Raw genomic sequence first — 16694 nt, 5'->3', positions numbered from 1 at the left:
ATTAATTCTTCCGTGAGGCTTCTATGAGGCTAGTTGTAGCCCCACTGAAAGGTTCTATGAAGGTGCATTGAGGACTAACCACAGATTCACTGGGTCTCAGAATAGGACAGCATCTTTGAGGTTGGCCAATCCATACCCCTCTTTTACTCCAGTCTTCATTGTTTGATTATAATTAGGAAATTACCATCAAATGCCTTTCATTTTTGGCGGGCTTCTATGGAGCTCTTAGCATGCTGGCAGGCAGCCCTCCAAAGGTGTATAGGGTCTACTTCCTATTTCCAGTCTATTTCTCCCAGCCCTTTTTCGTTCTGCCTCTAGCATATCTCTCCCAACACCCGTCAGACACCATTGTTTATTTCTGACCAGAAGGATCGTGTTTAGCGGCATTTCCTAAAACATCTGAGTTCATGGACCGTTGAATCTGCCGTAATGCCATTTTGCATGGGCTAACCAGGACTCAGTTCTCGGTTTCCCTGAGTCCTCCTGCCTCCTAGCTTTTTGTTCAGATGATTTATCATTTCTCTTCTTGTTTTTAGCATGATGGTGGCTGTGAATTTGGGCCCTGTAGAGGCATGGAATAAAGCAAAGGTGTCTGCTGTGAACGAGTTATAAGAATGCCTTTTTCCAGTTATTTTACACTTTGTGTATTTGTTCTGGATATGGAAACCAAATTTCTCATTTCTATTTTAACCGCTTTTAGAGAAAAAGAAAGCAGACGTTGTGTTCCTGTTGGACGGCTCCATCAATTTCAGGAGGGACAGTTTCCAGGAAGTGCTCCGTTTCGTGTCTGAAATTGTGGACACACTGTATGAGGGGGGCGACTCCATCCAAGTGGGGCTGGTCCAGTACAACTCGGACCCCACCGATGAGTTCTTCCTGAGGGACTTTACCACCAAGCAGCAGATTATCGACGCTATCAACAAAGTGGTCTACAAAGGGGGGAGACACGCAAACACCAAGGTGGGCCTCCAGCACCTGCGGCAGAATCATTTCGTGCCGGAGGCGGGCAGCCGCCTGGATCAGAGGGTCCCTCAGATAGCATTTGTGATCACGGGCGGGAAGTCGGTGGAGGATGCCCAGGAAGCCAGCCTGGCTCTCACCCAGAGAGGTGTCAAAGTGTTTGCCGTGGGCGTGAAGAACATCGACTCAGAGGAGATTGGGAAGATCGCATCCAACAGCGCCACAGCGTTCCGTGTGGGGAACGTCCAGGAGCTGTCTGAGCTGAGCGAGCAAGTTTTAGAAACTCTGCATGATGCGATGCATGAAACCTTATGTCCGGGTGTGACCGATGTTTCCAAAGGTAACCAATCCCCTTTAGGTACATTTCCATCCTGTCATGCCAATGTGGAGCATCTGTTGAGAGGGAGAGAGAGAATCCCAAGCAGGCTCTGCACTAAAAGCATGGAAAGCAGCGTGGGGCTTGAACCCACGAACTACGGCATCATGACCTGAGCTTAAGTCGGACACTTAGCCGACTGAGCCACCCAGGCACCCCTGGACCTAGTTTAGATATTTAGATGCCCGCTGCTGGCCTATGGATTCCTTGAGCCTTTGGCTGCTTCAGGCATTCTGCTTACCCAACTGTGTGGGTTGGATCCTGGTAACCACTTAGCCCCTGTTATCGGTAAGGATATCTTATCTTTCAGGGTAAGAGTGGAAGTCTGTATTTTCTTGATCTTATAAGATGTATTTTCCCCCTCTATTCTTGAATTCCCCAAATTATTCAGACTTACTGTTCCCTGTTTCTGTTTATAGGCTCCTTAGATCAACTATTTGAGTTCAGAGTATTTGAGTTCTCAAGTGCATTTCATTTAAAGCACAATCTTGAGATGGATGTAAACACCTGCTGTAGAGCAGGCCAAAAGTGATGAACACTCCAGAAAAGCAAACACGTTAAAATGGCCTACGCTTTCAGTTCCTAAGAGTCAGCACTGGTGTTCCCTGAGAGAGAGGCAGACTGAATTGCTTCTCGAAGCTCATACATAGAGGATCTCATTTTGCCCTCGAGCGTGATGCCCGGTCCACGTCCCGGGGCTGTGCCTGTGTATTGGACCCATCGTGGCCACCTCGACTTAGAGCTCACTGCCTCCTTTCCTTTTTGCAGTCTGTAATCTGGATGTGATTCTGGGGTTTGATGGGTCAAGGGATCAGAACGTATTTGTGACCCAGAAGGGCCTTGAGTCCAAGGTGGACACCATCTTGAATAGAATCAGCCAGATGCAAAGAATCAGCTGCACCGGCGGCCAGATGCCCACTGTGCGCGTGTCGGTGGTGGCCAACACGCCCTCGGGCCCCGTGGAGGCCTTTGACTTTGCTGAGTACCAGCCGGAGCTGTTTGAGAAGTTCCAGAACATGCGCAGCCAGCACCCCTACGTCCTCACTGCGGACACGCTGAAGGTCTATCAGAACAAGTTCAGACAGTCCTCAGCAGACAACGTAAAGGTGAGCATGGGCTCCCCCCTTGTTCCAGGTTCCCGTGCAGTTTCTGGACTTGTACTGGTCAGGAGGAGCACCTCCGTGTCCAGAAGCCCCTTACCCCCAAGTGTTCTTCTAGAAGTGCTTTTCATGCTTGATGGGGTTGGTGGTGCCTGAACATAAAAGTGCTTTATCGTCAACTGGTCATAAAAGTCCAAAATGTGATATCTGTCCCGTTTCAATAGTTTTACTTACACTCTAAAAAAATCCTGGAAATCAGTAATTAAGCTTGATTGAGCTGAATTTGTGATTAATTCCTGTTTGATTATTGTCCTACCCGTTGAGTACATCACGCTCTCTTCTCTCATTCTCTCTGCGTGTATGTGTACCTACATACAGATACATACATATATAGCGTGAGTGCACACACACACACACACACACACACACAGCAGTAGTGTTCTAGAGCTGACAAGACATATTACTACAGAATGGGTGGCTTAAACAACAGAAATGTATTCTCCCAGTCCTGGAGGCTGGAAGTCTGAGATCAGTCTCTGCTGGGTTGGTTTCTTTGGAGGCCTCTCTCCTTGGCTTGTGGATGGCCACCTTCTCCTTCTGTCTCCATTCGGGCTTCCCTCTGTGTGTGTCTGTGTCCCAATCTCTCTTAGAAGGAGACCAGTCACATCGGATTAGAGACCGCATGGTCCCAGTGGCCTCACTGAATTTAATGACGCTTTAAAAGCTCTATCACCAAATACAGTCATATTCTGAGGGACTGAAGTTTAGGGCTTCGACATATGACTTTTGGAGGGACATGGTTCAGCCCGTAGCATGCACGCACGCACGCACGCGCACGCGCGCGCACACACACACACACACATTTCTAGAAGCTACATCACATACATAGGAAAATGAGATGAATACTGTTTTTATTTTTATTGTAATTTTTTTTTTTAGTAAATCAAACACCACCATATACCCACTTCGTTTATCCCTCCTTTAGTGCATGGTATTAAAGAACCATGAGTGGGGGTGATTGTTTCTCAACGTTGGCCCCAGTCTCCTCAACTGTGGATGGAGGGTTTGAATGGGCCTATCTTCCCAACCCCCGGGAGGTCATTTCTTTGTAATTTGGGCTGGGGTTTGACACCTCTTTTGCTTTTAGGTGGTCATTCATTTTACTGATGGGGTGGACGGAGATCTGGCTGATTTACAAAGGGCGTCTGAGGATCTCCGACAAGAAGGTGGGTCGTGGGCTTTCCAAACAGGAGAAGTTGGCCTGGGTGAGGCAGGGACACCACCCTGCTGGAGTCCTCTGGGGGACCCGGGGGACTCCTCCTCGCAGCCTGGGCCTCTGTCGCCTCCCTGGGGCTACCGCGGTTCCCCTCGTGCCACAGTCGGCTTCCTCACCAAATCCTGACCCAGGACCCTCAGGCTCTCAGACTCATTCGGGTGGTAGAACGTCTTGAAAGCATGATGCTTTTGCAAAAGAACATGACTTCGTGGTTACCGCTTGAAAACATTACAACTTAAAGCAGAAAATGCACTTTGCTCTAAAGTAAACAGTGAAGCCACATCTTCCAGATTTAAGGTAACTAGACAGACAAGGATGCCCATTATCAGATGTAATATCTGTTTATTTGGTTTGGAATCTGGTCGCACTGATTATCACAAAGTGAATGCCAACACCGGAGGCTCACAAAAAGCATAACTTATCCTAAGAGTGTTCTCTTTATTAGCTGGCTTTTCCTGAGCCAAGAGGACGAGATTGCTACTATCGGGTGTTGGGGGTGTGGTGTGGCAACTCTCCCCAAGCACACCTGAGTTTTGTCAGAGTTGGAGAATCTACGTATGAATGCGTTTCATGGTGTCACTTCCTGTATTTCTGCTGATCAGTTTAGTTACTGACATTCCTTGAACAATTGCTAGAGAATTCCAAAGTTCCAGTATTTTAACTCTTCAGAGAAGCTAACTGGTTTGATTCAACATGTTTTAGGTAAAGGTCACATTTCATACTGAAGTTTTCTTTAAAGCAGTTTTTTAATGTTTATCTTTGAGAGAGAGCGGGAGAGCGAGAGAGTGCGAGTGAGCATGAGCAGGGGAGTGGCAGAGAGAGGGAGACACAGAATCCGAAGCAGGTTCCAGGCTCTGAGTTGTCAGCACAGAGCCCGACGCGGGGCTTGAACTCACGAACCGTGAGATCATGACCTGAGCCGAAGTTGGACGCTTCACCAACTGAGCCACCCAGGCACCCCTGAAGTTTTTTCTTTTAAAAAAAAAGTTAGGAGGGAAAAGCCATGGTGGTTCTGGAATGCCCAGCTGAGCCGCACCGAATGTGCCTCCCCCTGCAGGCGTCCAAGCTCTGATCCTGGTGGGCCTTGAACGTGTAGCCAACTTGGAGCAGCTGATGCAGTTGGAGTTCGGGCGAGGTTTCATGTACAACAGGCCCCTGAGGCTTAACCTGCTGGACCTCGATTATGAACTGGCGGAGCAGCTCGTGAGTTTTTGTGTCTCTACACACAAAGCGGTCAAGACACCAATTTTTTCTGTCATTTAAGATCACGAAGGCATTTCTGTTTGTTTGTTTGTTTGTTTGTGAGGTGAATGGCAGAGGGGCCCTTTGGGTGGGTAATTCGGTTTATTTAATTCACTTGGGACCTGCCTTGTGGCCATCCCAGGCATGAGTCCAGAACACGGAGGTGTCCAAGAGCTGGGAAAGCAGCAAGCTGGAAAATGGGTCTCTAGGCATGCTGGTGGTGTTACCTGACAGTTTCCTCTGCTCCCTTTCGTGAGAACCTTTCCGTTCATAAGATGGCTGGGAAGGCAAGACATCAGAGTGACTGTCCCCAAACAGGAAACTGTCCTCAGCATCCAAAAGTTACATGTGAAAATAAGACGATGCAGGAAAAGAAAGACCGTTTCTGGGCAGAGAGGCACCTCCCTTGTTTTCTCTCCTAATTTCCTTTGGAGCAAATAAAGGTGCCCTCATGAGGCATCCTAATGCCAGGGTTCAGCCTCTCTCAGCTGGAGGTGCTAGCCCTGGGGCCGGGAGTGGGTGGGCTTTTTGGGGGACGTGGGGCTGAGTGGTCAACTTGGACATTGCTTTCTGGTGGCAACAGTGAGCTGGAGGATAAACTGACTGTTCTTCCTAGGGCTGGAATTGGGATTTTATTTTTTTATTGGGTGGAAGGAGGTTGCGTTAGTTGATGCATCCGGGCCATGGAGGAAATGAAAACTCTAGGAAGCTCGCTGTGAGAAAAGTGTTTGAGCACCACGAGTTTAGCAGATGGAAATGTTGGTTGGGCATGCGCTTTCCCAATAAGGTCAGGGGTTAGGATGGGAAGGGAACGTCGAGGGTGTCTGATGAGTGTGGCCGCACTGGTGGCCCAGAGTGGCGGTGCTGGTGGCCAAGAGGCGGGGACCACTTGTGTGTCGGCCCCACACCGCGGCTGTTCCCAAGGTCTCCTCCAGGCTGGAGCCAGTCTGTGCTCTGACCATGGTCCTGAGGAAGGGTGTAAGGATCTCCATTGTGGAACCGCATTCTGTCCCGGCCGTATGCAATTTATTTGTTAGGTCTTGCTCTTCGGGGTTTTAAAAATATGTAAGTTATGCTTAACATTTGAAATTTGGATACGTATGTTGGAAACTTTTAGAAATAAGGCCGAGCCTGCGGTGACACCGTGAGTATGGTCTGTGTTACTTTGGTTGCTGTCCATGCTCCTACGTTGGTGGCTTCCCTCTGCCACCCTGACTGCTGAGCAGTCTTGGAGGAAATGCTCTGTGGGAAGAAGATCATCTCTCACCGTGAAATCCACGTACATCGATTTTGACCTTCACGGCGTATTTATGCTTTTTTTTTTTTCCTAGGCATTTGTTCAGACTTGAACTTTCTTTTCCTTTTGGTAGGACAACATTGCTGAGAAAGCTTGCTGTGGAGTTCCCTGCAAATGCTCCGGGCAAAGGGGAGACCGCGGGCCCATTGGCAGCATCGGGCCAAAGGTAGGGTGGCTTTGCCCTTCTCTGACGTCTGGGACTAGATTTCAGGAGAGTCCGAAGGGGTGCAACATGAGGCCTGAGGGGTGCTGAATGCCTGCTGCCTTCTCTCTTTCCTTGGGGTGAAGGGGTCTGTTTATCATTTTATAAAATAATGTTAAAATCAGGGGCCCCTGGGTGGCTCAGTCGGTTGATTAATTGTCCGACTCTTGATCTCACGATTCTTGAGATTGAGCCCTGCATCGGGTTCTGTACTGACAGGGTGGAGCCTGCTTGGAATTCTGTTTCTCCCTCTCTCTCTGCCCCTCCTCTGCTCTCTCTCTCTTTTAAGATAAATGTAAGTAAACTTAAAAAAATAATGTTAAAATTAGTGGGCATCACTGACTGGCATCCTCATTGTGGATGGTCAGCAGGGATTCTTAGTAGGTGTCTAAGTTACAGGAAACTGGCAGGATTTCTTGGTGGAGACGAGCCTTAAAGATTCTGATAAATTATGCTGTAACAATAAGAAGAAACCCCAATTCAAGGGGACACCTAAAGCCGTGCTACATGGTGGCATTGCTCTAGCAAGAAAGGGGGGCAGGACGATTATTTGGAGAACAAAGAAAACTACGAGCTTTAACTGAAGCATGAACTTACTCTGTTCTAGGGTATTCCCGGGGAAGATGGCTACCGAGGTTATCCTGGTGACGAGGGCGGACCCGTAAGTACAAGATGGCTTGTTCTTTAAGCTTTTATTGCCTCCTTGTTCCTCACTCATTGGGGTTGAATTGTGGGGCTCATAATCTGTTCCAATTCCAATGACTTTCCTACTGGGATAACATCAGTTTCTAACCTCCTTAGCAACTCCACTCAGATTTCTACACTGTGGAGAACAGTGTGACGTCCCCAACAGGACAGATGTGGACATGAAGTGCAGGCACTTTGCTGGTCTTATTTCAGAGGGAGAGACTTAATGGCTTCTGAGACTGGGGGCCACCAAGTGTGGCATACCCAGCAGACCCAGACATCCAAGCAGAGAGGGGAGTGAGCCGGAGCAGGGGCGCCCGGGAAACCCAACCAGGGTGCTCGTCGGGGTCACGCCCTTTAAGGGAGGTTTACTGACTTGGGTCATCAGTAGCCAGAGGGTCCGGTTGGGCGTTTGAGAAGCAGTGCCTGGGACAGATGTGGTCCGAGAGGCTTTGAGACACTAGAAAGAAGCCCAGCCCTGGGACGGGGATACAGGGTCCATGGGGAGTGGTGAAGTCACAGGGTCCCAGCTGGCAGTGCTGGGTGTCAGGCTGGCCCCAGGACCCACTGGAGAGCCGGGAACAAGGGACCATGCAGAGGAACTGTCAGGCCCGGGATTCTGTGGGCACCCGACACTCACGCACACCCAGGACCCAGTGACCTGCTCACCCTGGTACCCTTTTGAGCTGCAGACCCTCCCTGGTCCCTCCAGGGGCAGGAACTGCAGGTTCAAGGCCAGGCCCAGGGCCGGGGGGTGCAGGAATGCTGGAGGCCCCACCGGGTTGGAACAGCATCCCCGCCAGCCCAGCGAAATCCGCTTTCTAGGCCACACCCTCCCAGGGCTGCGCACTCAGAGGAGGCGTGGTGGCCCGGAGCTCCACCTTGTAACTGCCTTCGTTTCTCCCGCAGGGCGAACGGGGTCCTCCCGGTGTGAACGGCACTCAAGGTTTCCAGGGCTGCCCCGGGCAGAGAGGAATAAAGGTACCGTGGGCTGAGCCCTGCGTGAGCGTGGGGACCGCAGCACCAGGGCCCCGCAGGCAGAGGCTTTCAGTGGCACGTGCAGAAGTGAGACAGTTTCCCCAAATGCCTCCTTGGGGAGGACGGCCCCGGGGCCTTTGTGTCATCCGTGTGCAGCAGCCAGTGGCCTCGCATCGTGGCGAGAGGGCGCAGTCTGGCGGGTCAGCGGCACTGGCTGCGCTGGGAAGGGAGCCTGGGAATGAAGGAAGCGTTTTCTTTTTTTCTTTTTCTTTTTCTTTTTTACTTTATATGTCTTTGTATTTTTTTGAGTATGAAATTTATTGTCAAGTTGGTTTCCATACAACCCCCAGTGCTCCTCCCAGCAGGTGCCCTCCTCGATGCCCATTACCCACCCTCCCCTCCCTCCCACCCCCGATGAAGGAGGCATTTTCTACGGCGTGTAGAGCAGCCAGGAAGGAGTCACAAGGACAGAGAACACGGGCCGGGGGCGGGGGGCAGCGGTTCCAGCCCCCGGGGCCCCCCAGAGGAGCCAGGTGGTGTCCAGGCGGGCTGGGAGGAAGCAAGAGGGTGGCTCGTGCTGGAAAATTCCTTGTGTGGAATATTTGAATGTGCTTTCTCCTCTGTTTGCTGAGGTTTGAAAGCAGGTGCTGAAGGGAAGGGGCCAGCATGTGGCAAAGTCACAAAGGGGTCTTGTAGCCGGGTCCCTGGCTTTCAGGACCCACCCCTCCTGACCAAGGAGCCAAGAAGGCCACCTGCTCAGGGCCAGGGCAATTAGCCTCAGGATCCCCCACGGGATGGAGAGGGGACAAGGCAGACAGATGAATCCCCGGCACTGAATTTCAGACTCAGGGCGTTCAGGTGGGGTGGGCCCCCCCCTCCACCCCCTGCTGTTCTAGCCTCTTCTCTTTGGCCTTCAGGGAGGAGCTAATGTTTCCCCTTTCCTCTCCCTTCCAGGGCTCTCGCGGATTCCCAGGAGAGAAGGTACCTACGCTGGTTTTCGTTTTTGAAATTTATTTATCTTCAAATTTTTTTGGTGATGTTTATTTAATTTTGAGAGAGAGCAAGAGCGAATGGGTTAGGAGCAGAGAGAGGGAGACACAGAACCCGAAGCAAGCTCCAGGCTCTGAGCTGTCAGCACAGAGCCTGATGCGGGGCTTGAACCCACGAACCGTGAGATCATGAGCTGAGCCGAAGTCGGACACTCAGCCGACTGAGCCACCTAGGCGCCCCTCGTTTTTGAAATTCAAAGCGTTCCCCCGTTTTGGTCATTTTTCCTTTACCAGATGGCTTTCTCCCCTCACCGTGTGTCTTGTTCCCGTGCAGGGTGAATTAGGAGAAATCGGGCTGGATGGTCTCAACGGCGAAGATGTAAGCAATTTCATACTCTAAGTCCCAACCGCGTCCGGTCCCGAGCATCCCTGTGACTCATGCTTCAGTCTACGGTGGAAATTGTGCCAGGAGTGACGTTTTCTTGTTGTCTTTGACAGGGGGACAAAGGATTGCCCGGTTCTCCTGGAGAGAAAGGGAGTCCCGGCAGAAGGGTAAGTATGTTTCCATAGTGTTTCCGCTATGGAAAAACTAAAAACTTTTCACCTAAGAAAAATTTTTTTTATTCTTGTATGTAAAGACTGCTTCCTCCAGGCAGCCTTCCCTGATGTCCTCTGGGGGTGCTTCTGTGGTGTCTCCTGTGTCCTCTGTCCGTTGTGACAATTACATCATATCTTTTAGTCTGAAGAGTATATCTCCTAGGGCAGGGACTGACTGTTCTGTTTAAATAAATCCCTGGTGCCTGGTCCAGAGTAGGTCCTAGTAAAGATTTGGGATTACCTGAACAAATTGGAAATATTTGGAAGTAAATTTACCTTCATGTAAACGAGTAAACGGGAGATACTCTTCTTTTTAAGATTTATAAACTGAAGGGGCGCCTGGGTGGCGCAGTCGGTTAAGCGTCCGACTTCGGCCAGGTCACGATCTCGCGGTCCGTGAGTTCGAGCCCCGCCTCAGGCTCTGGGCTGATGGCTCAGAGCCTGGAGCCTGTTTCCGATTCTGTGTCTCCCCCTCTCTCTGCCCCTCCCCCGTTCATGCTCTGTCTCTCTTTGTCCCCCCCAAAAATAAATAAACGTTGAAAAAAAAAAGATTTATAAACTGAAGAACGTGATTTTTAAGGGGGAGATACAAATTTGAAACCTTATCTAATTTTTGTCTCTGCTGGTATTTTTTATTTAGGGTGACAAAGGACCCAAAGGGGACAAAGGGGAGAGGGGAGACGTTGGAATTCGAGGTGACCCGGTAAGGGAGCTTTCTCACGGACAGTTTGGGACCCAAGTCTGGGGAGGGGGGTCGTTGGGAAGTGAGTTGGGAGGAAGAGCTTTTAACCAGAGTTTTGAAATTGCTTTAGAATGTGTTGATAATGTACATGGCTTGTCCTCCTCCTACAGTTTTGGAGACACGTTTGCTCTCTAGCTGCAAAGATAGTGTTTGCAAGGCCTGTCATACGAAGGCCTCAGGAATTTCCCTCAAAGGTGGTCTCAAGGCACTTTAATGTAGCGGGGTCAGGTGCTCAGAAAAGTATCAGAGGTGACAAAAATGTAGGACCCTGAGGGGCCACGCCTTGGCCACATCCCCCATAGCCCACCCATCTCACTCTGACAGCCTGATCGTGAGGTCCCAAACCACTCTCAGCCCTGGGCAGTGGGCAGCGGTCCTTCCTCAACAGGGAGAATAGTGCCTCACCGTCCCTCTTGCCTTGTTCTGGCCCGGAGGAGGGAGGCTGGCCGGGTGGGGAGGAGGGAAGCTGGCCTGGTGGGGAGGAGGGAAGCTGGCTCAGGAGGAGGCAGGCTGGCCGAGGAGGAGGGAGGCTGGCCTGGGAGGAGGAAGGGAGGCTGGCGGGGCGGGGGGGGGCGGGAAGGGGGACGGTGGGGAGGAGGGAAGCTGGCTCAGGAGGAGGGAGGCTGGCCCAGGAGGAGGGAAGCTGGCCCAGGAGGAGGGAGGCTGGCTCGGGAGGGGGTTGGCCTATAGGTTTTGTAGAGCCATAGACTGAGAAGGGTGGCAAACTCTTCTGTTTACCTAAGGTGAATTTGAAGTGCCTTTTTCTTGCACACGTGGCTCATGTCCCTGACCTGTGTTGTCTGCAGGGTGACTCAGGACGGGACAGTCAGCAGAGAGGGCCCAAAGGAGAAACCGGAGACATCGGCCCCATGGTACGGTGCTCTGCATCCCCAGACCCCCTTTGCCGAGGGCTCCCCCCAGCCACAGGGGCCACAGATGTGGTCTTCACGGCTATGGGCACACGAGGTCGGGTGTGGACTGTGTGCCTGGGAAGGCAGTGTCCACCTGCTACCCAGAGGGGCTCCTTTTCTGCAGAATTTATGCCCCTTAGGTATTTACGGAAAGCGCTTCTCAGGCTTGTGCAGACGGCATGACCCCCGTCTAAGGGGTCCCACCAAGCATCCCCCGGCCTCTGCCGTGTGTACAAGCAACCCCCTTTCCCGTGGTCTCTGGCACAATATGCCAGAGTTGGATGAGAGTCTTACGCTGATTTTTTCTCCATGTCAGGGTCTCCCTGGGAGAGACGGGGTATCTGGAAGCCCTGGAGAAACCGGGAAGGACGTGAGTGCCTCTTGGGGCTCAGGGGGCTTTGTGGGGAGTCCTAGCAAGTGCCTCTTGAATCACCAACACGATCTGGGGCGGCGTTACTCAGCAACTTTTTACTTGGGGGCTTTGAGGGGGATTTCAAACATGTGGCTAGGCTCTGTCCTGCTAAATATTTAAAAAAATCCAAACAGAAGCACAAACTCAGGAGGGAGTGAGGGAGTGAGGGGCAAGAAGGCTGATGGGTTGTATGCTTGTGGGTTTAGTCATTGTTTGTTGGTGCGGCTGTAATTCAAGCGACGACACCAGATTGTGTTTTCTAGTGAATTGCATCAGGCGGTTGCCTTTGCGAGACATTTCGCGAATGTCTGTTGCAGGAGAGCTCATTGCGTCCCTAATCTCTGAGTCCCCTCGAAGAGCTGCTAAGACCAAAGCTATGTACACGACCCTTGGGAAACCCTTGGCAGCTCCCAGGGCCCTGGGGAACACAGAGCGTGGCTCCAGAGGGGGAAGAGGGTCCCTGCACAGGGGAGGAGTGGTCTGGAAGTTTGTAAGGCGTCAGGGGCAGTCAGGATGGCTCTGCTCACAAGCTGAGAGAGCAGAGCGGCAGCAGACTGGGTCTGGGCGGCCAAAAATGGTACCTCCGCCATTTCCCCAGCACCAGCCACGCAGTGAGGGATCCATCAGCGGCTGGACCCTCAGGGGGCTGTGCCCTGAGATGGGAGCTTTTGGAAGGGATGACTCTCACCCGTGATTACATGGTATGCTAGGGGCGTAGGTTTTAAAATTGTGCCTTTAGAATTCAGAAGAAAAACAAAATTTGAAAATGCCATCTTAGAAGTTCTGAGTGTTACTGCGAGCGAACAGCAAATTGACCAATGAGGAAAGACCCCGCTGTTAAAATGAGCCACCCGCTCAGCGTGTGACGGAACCAAAACTTGTTTTCACGAAGTGACTTAAAATAGAGTTCTGCCTGCAGTTTGTTTTATTTCTGTGCGCAAGGTGGAGACCTCGGTTCACCCTTGATGGAGTCAAGGGCTCTTGTCGACCCACTTCTTCCCTTGCGCTAGGGTGAGGCCTGGCCCGGGGGCCTCTGGTTCCTTCCCTTAGGACCTCGCTGTGCCCGGCTCAGGCCAAGGTGAAACGTGTCCTTCCCACCGGGCCACCTCACGTCTCACACAGCCACACTGGGGCTTCTGCGGGCTGCCTCTGGCCTGAGCACTGCGTCACTGAGCACTTAGCCTCTGGTCGTACTCCTAGTTGTGCCCTTTGGGGGAAGCCAGGCAGATTGTTACTCTGAAGGAGCCGCCTGGCCCGTCTCCTTCTCCACTTGTCCACGTGTCATCCGTAGAAGGAGGCCAAGGCCTTCCGTTAAAGAAGTTTCCACCACCGTGAATAATGTTAAAACAGTCACCCCAGAAGGTCTCTGGGCTGGCCCGTTGGGAGTGGAGAATGTCTTTCTTTGGTTGACGCCACAGATGGGCCAAGCCCCATAACAGAGCTGGTGCCTTACAGTGTCCAGAACACTAACCCTTCACCTCACAAAGATACACCCAGGACCTTCATGCGTTCCCGTCCCAAACCTTTCCGATGGAGAGGAAGCCATCACAGAAACGGAATGAAAGCATTGCTTATGCAACGGGCCCACATTTATTTGAACGAAGGGTCACCTCTGGAACATCGAGAAAGATGCTGCCAAGTCATGAGCCCAGACTAAGTACGGTTGGGCTTTTTAGGTTCACGTATGTGCACTCCCAACGCTTTACTTAGCTGAGTGTGTGTTATATTTGGCCAGGAGCGTTTGGAGAGTTTGGGACTCCCTTCCATTATAATTGACGTATCTCATTACTTCTGCCTGCAGTTAGGAAAATGGTTGAAAAACAGACAGGTTGACATTACCATTTTTACATCCTTTTTTGAAATTGGCTGGGATCGTGCAGCCAGAAGGAGTCATTATTTTGCTTGGCAGGTTGGAAGTAACTCTGAAAACTCCCATTTGGGTGGCTAACAGGGCAGCGTGGAAGCAAAACTTGGCGGAGAGGAGGGCAGGAGGAAGGGTGTCTCTCTTGAGTCTGCTCAGGGCCGGCCAGGCACATTGTCTGGCTCGTGGCGACTCATGTTGCAGAAAGCCCCGGGCTCCGTCCCCAGGCTCCCTCTCAGTTTGTGTGACTCCTCCACAGGGCGGCTTTGGCCGAAGGGGACCAGCGGGAGCTAAGGTAAGTCTCTAATTTGGTGCCTTTCTTCTGCCATCACACCATGACTCACCACGTGCTCTCAAAGGGCAAGAATGCAATCAGCTTGGGAGCCAAAAGCTTTGTCCCTCTGCCTTCAAGGCGTGGGGCTCAAACACCAGCCACCACCTTCTGTACCGACTCCATGCATTTAGCCTCTTCCAAACGACTTGTGAAACCACGTGGCTGTGGGGACCAGGGGCAGAGACTGAGGGGAGGAATGGAGCAGGGGGCGTCTGGGCGTCCCTCGTCCCTGACGCGCCCGCTGACCTGCTCGTCGGCCGGTCTCTGCGTCTTACTGTGTCTGTCTGCCCAGCTGTGCAAGGCAGGTTTGGATTCAAAAATCCTGATTTCACAACCATCCTGAGCAGAGGTGAGGCAGGTGTGGGGAACCATCATAAGCGTGCAGAATGGCACTGGCTGTACGTGCTGAATGTCTCATCCCGGGGCCACTGCCCTGGTGGCCTCTACTCCCCTGTGGGGCTGCTCCCCTACCCCCTTTGTCCAGACGTGACTGTCGAATACACAGCTGACACTGGCCTCAACCAGTCTGACCGCCCCCCCCCCCTTCATCTTCTTTTGTTTCCAAGGGCAACAAGGGCGGCCCGGGCCAGCCGGGCTCCGTGGGAGAGCAGGGCACCCGAGGTGGACAGGTCAGTACTCTCAGCGCGGCCGTGCGCCTTGTGATGTTTGCCCAGGTGCTCCAGTATGTGTTTTTAAATTGTTCCGTGTGTTTATTTTTAAATGTTTATTTGTTTTGAGAGAGACAGAGATAGCACAAGCAGGGGAGGGGTAGAGGGAGCGGGCGAGAGACAGAATCCCAAACAGACTCCACACTGTCAGCACGGAGCCTGACCCAGGGCTTGAACTCACGAAGCGTGAGATCGTGGCCTGAGCTGAAATCAAGAGTCAGATGCTCAACCGACCGAGCTCCCCAGGAGTCCCCAGATGGTTTTCAATTTAAATGAGGTGACAGCCAGTTTTATATAATCGAACCCAGAATTAACTACTGAAGAGTTCAGTGGCACATAATACATTCACAGTGTGGTACAACCATAAGCTCTACATAGTTTGAAAACATTTTCATCATCCCCAGAGGAGCCCCCAAGCCCTTAGGCAGTCATTCCTGTATCCTCTCCTGCAGCTCCTGGAAACCACTGATTTCCTTTCTGTCTCTGGCCTGATGTGGGGCTCAAACTCACAAATCCTGAGAGCATGACCTGAGCTAAAATCAAGAGTCAGACATTTAACCGACTGAGCCCTCCGGGCTCCTTGTATTTTTCTTAAGCTAACCTCCCCCTTACAGTGTCCCGGGTTGGAGCTGCTGTTAACAGCTGAGATAGAAGCATGGTCTCTAGCGGTCTTTTTGGCCGGCGGGAGCGAGGCTCTGGGCTCTGTGCAATGTGCAGGTGTCACCCCGACGTTCCTCATGGAACGCCACCTCAACGCAGCACTTATATTGGCCTTTTACTTCTTCAGGGTCCACCTGGTCCCACGGGTCCCCCAGGCCTGATCGGTGAACAAGGCATTTCTGGGCCTCGGGTAAGTCCGCTTGATCCCACCCCTGTCTTTAGCTAAGCGGGAGCACGGCCCGCACAGGCTGAGGTCCTGCGGATGGTGTTACTGTAGACAGACTTCTCCCTTCGCCTCCCCCCTGCCAGCACAGACCCCGGGTCAACCTCAGTCCTCACGGCGACTGGCCAGTTTGCCTGAGGAAGTAAGAGACCCTTTCTCTTGGTGCTCCAGGGGCTTCTGAATCCCAGTGCTGCTCCTTCCAAACATTGGCCAGCTGAGTGGTGAGGCTATCCTGCACTTCCAAAGCCTGAGGCTGGACCTTTGTAAACTCTAAATCTGCCCCAATTCTCGGCTTATGCCAAATTGTTTCATATGTGGCCCCTGGAGTTTGCCTTGTGGTTTGGTATTCGGTGTAAGGCATTCCCCACCCTCAGGTTCAACACTGAAGCTGCTCCTTAAACTTGAATGACCACAGGCATGGACAGGCATCTCAGGGCTCGGTGACCATGAGCAGAGATGAGTTAGCTGTGTGGGGCCCGGGTCCCCAGCACTGCACACTTGGTGTCCGTCCTGTCTGACATGCTGTTCAGGGAGCCACCCTGTCATGTGTTACAGAAAACAGTAATAACCGAAAAGTGGCAAAGAGCTGGCTTGTTGCTACAGAAATGGACAAAAAGGTGTTGCAACCAAGTAGGAACTTTGTGAGATCCCTTGTTGGCTTAGACATTCTTTTCCTGGTTCGCCGTCTGATAAATACCTATTTTCAAAGCTTTTGTGGGTTTTATTCAACATTATTTAAGCTCTAATTAGTCAAGAGTCTAAGGTGGAGTGGGGGTGAGGTGAAACTCTTCTAATAGTCACCAATGACAAAGAGCTCCTACCACCTGTTTTTCGCATGTTCGTGTGGGTCATTTCTGGGCTCTGGAGGCTGCACCCCGTTTTAAGAGCTATGTTTCTTCATTATTTACTTACTCCCTCAGGGGATATGTGTATAGGATTCTGCACCTGTATAATCAGGTGTCACTGTGGAGGTGTGAAAAGGGAGAGGAAATAAAGTCCCACAAAATCTGGGTTCTTCTCTTCTAGTCAGGGACTCGGGATATTAACTGCAACACGGGTTGGTTTGTGGAAGCTGGTTCTGAGCGGTCACACGGATGTGTTAGATTTGCACAAGCCATGTCCATGTGCGTTTGGGTCTCCGGCACCGCACTTGGCACTGAGTGCTGCGGGGTGGGGGCC

General features: G+C 51.8%; 1 protein-coding gene across 7 annotated transcripts in view; it reads left to right on the top strand.

Moving 5' to 3' along the window:
• The window catches only part of COL6A3 (collagen type VI alpha 3 chain), a 79870-nt gene that overhangs the window by 37955 nt on the left and 25221 nt on the right, over positions 1–16694 (top strand). For all 7 annotated transcript variants that reach the window (XM_027046883.2, XM_027046900.2, XM_027046893.2 and 4 more), the window contains 16 exons: positions 701–1300; positions 2105–2442; positions 3584–3662; positions 4770–4915; positions 6325–6417; positions 7061–7114; positions 8050–8121; positions 9073–9099; positions 9442–9486; positions 9606–9659; positions 10345–10407; positions 11253–11318; positions 11674–11727; positions 13890–13925; positions 14531–14593; positions 15420–15482. In XM_027046883.2, the coding sequence (XP_026902684.2) occupies positions 701–1300; positions 2105–2442; positions 3584–3662; positions 4770–4915; positions 6325–6417; positions 7061–7114; positions 8050–8121; positions 9073–9099; positions 9442–9486; positions 9606–9659; positions 10345–10407; positions 11253–11318; positions 11674–11727; positions 13890–13925; positions 14531–14593; positions 15420–15482 (1853 nt within the window). The remainder of the gene's footprint in view (positions 1–700; positions 1301–2104; positions 2443–3583; positions 3663–4769; positions 4916–6324; positions 6418–7060; positions 7115–8049; positions 8122–9072; positions 9100–9441; positions 9487–9605; positions 9660–10344; positions 10408–11252; positions 11319–11673; positions 11728–13889; positions 13926–14530; positions 14594–15419; positions 15483–16694) is intronic.

Source organism: Acinonyx jubatus, chromosome C1 (genome assembly GCF_027475565.1).
Source record: "Acinonyx jubatus isolate Ajub_Pintada_27869175 chromosome C1, VMU_Ajub_asm_v1.0, whole genome shotgun sequence".
NCBI lineage: Eukaryota > Metazoa > Chordata > Mammalia > Carnivora > Felidae > Acinonyx > Acinonyx jubatus.
Note: the sequence above shows the minus strand (reverse complement) of the source record. Positions and strands in the feature narration are given on the sequence as shown.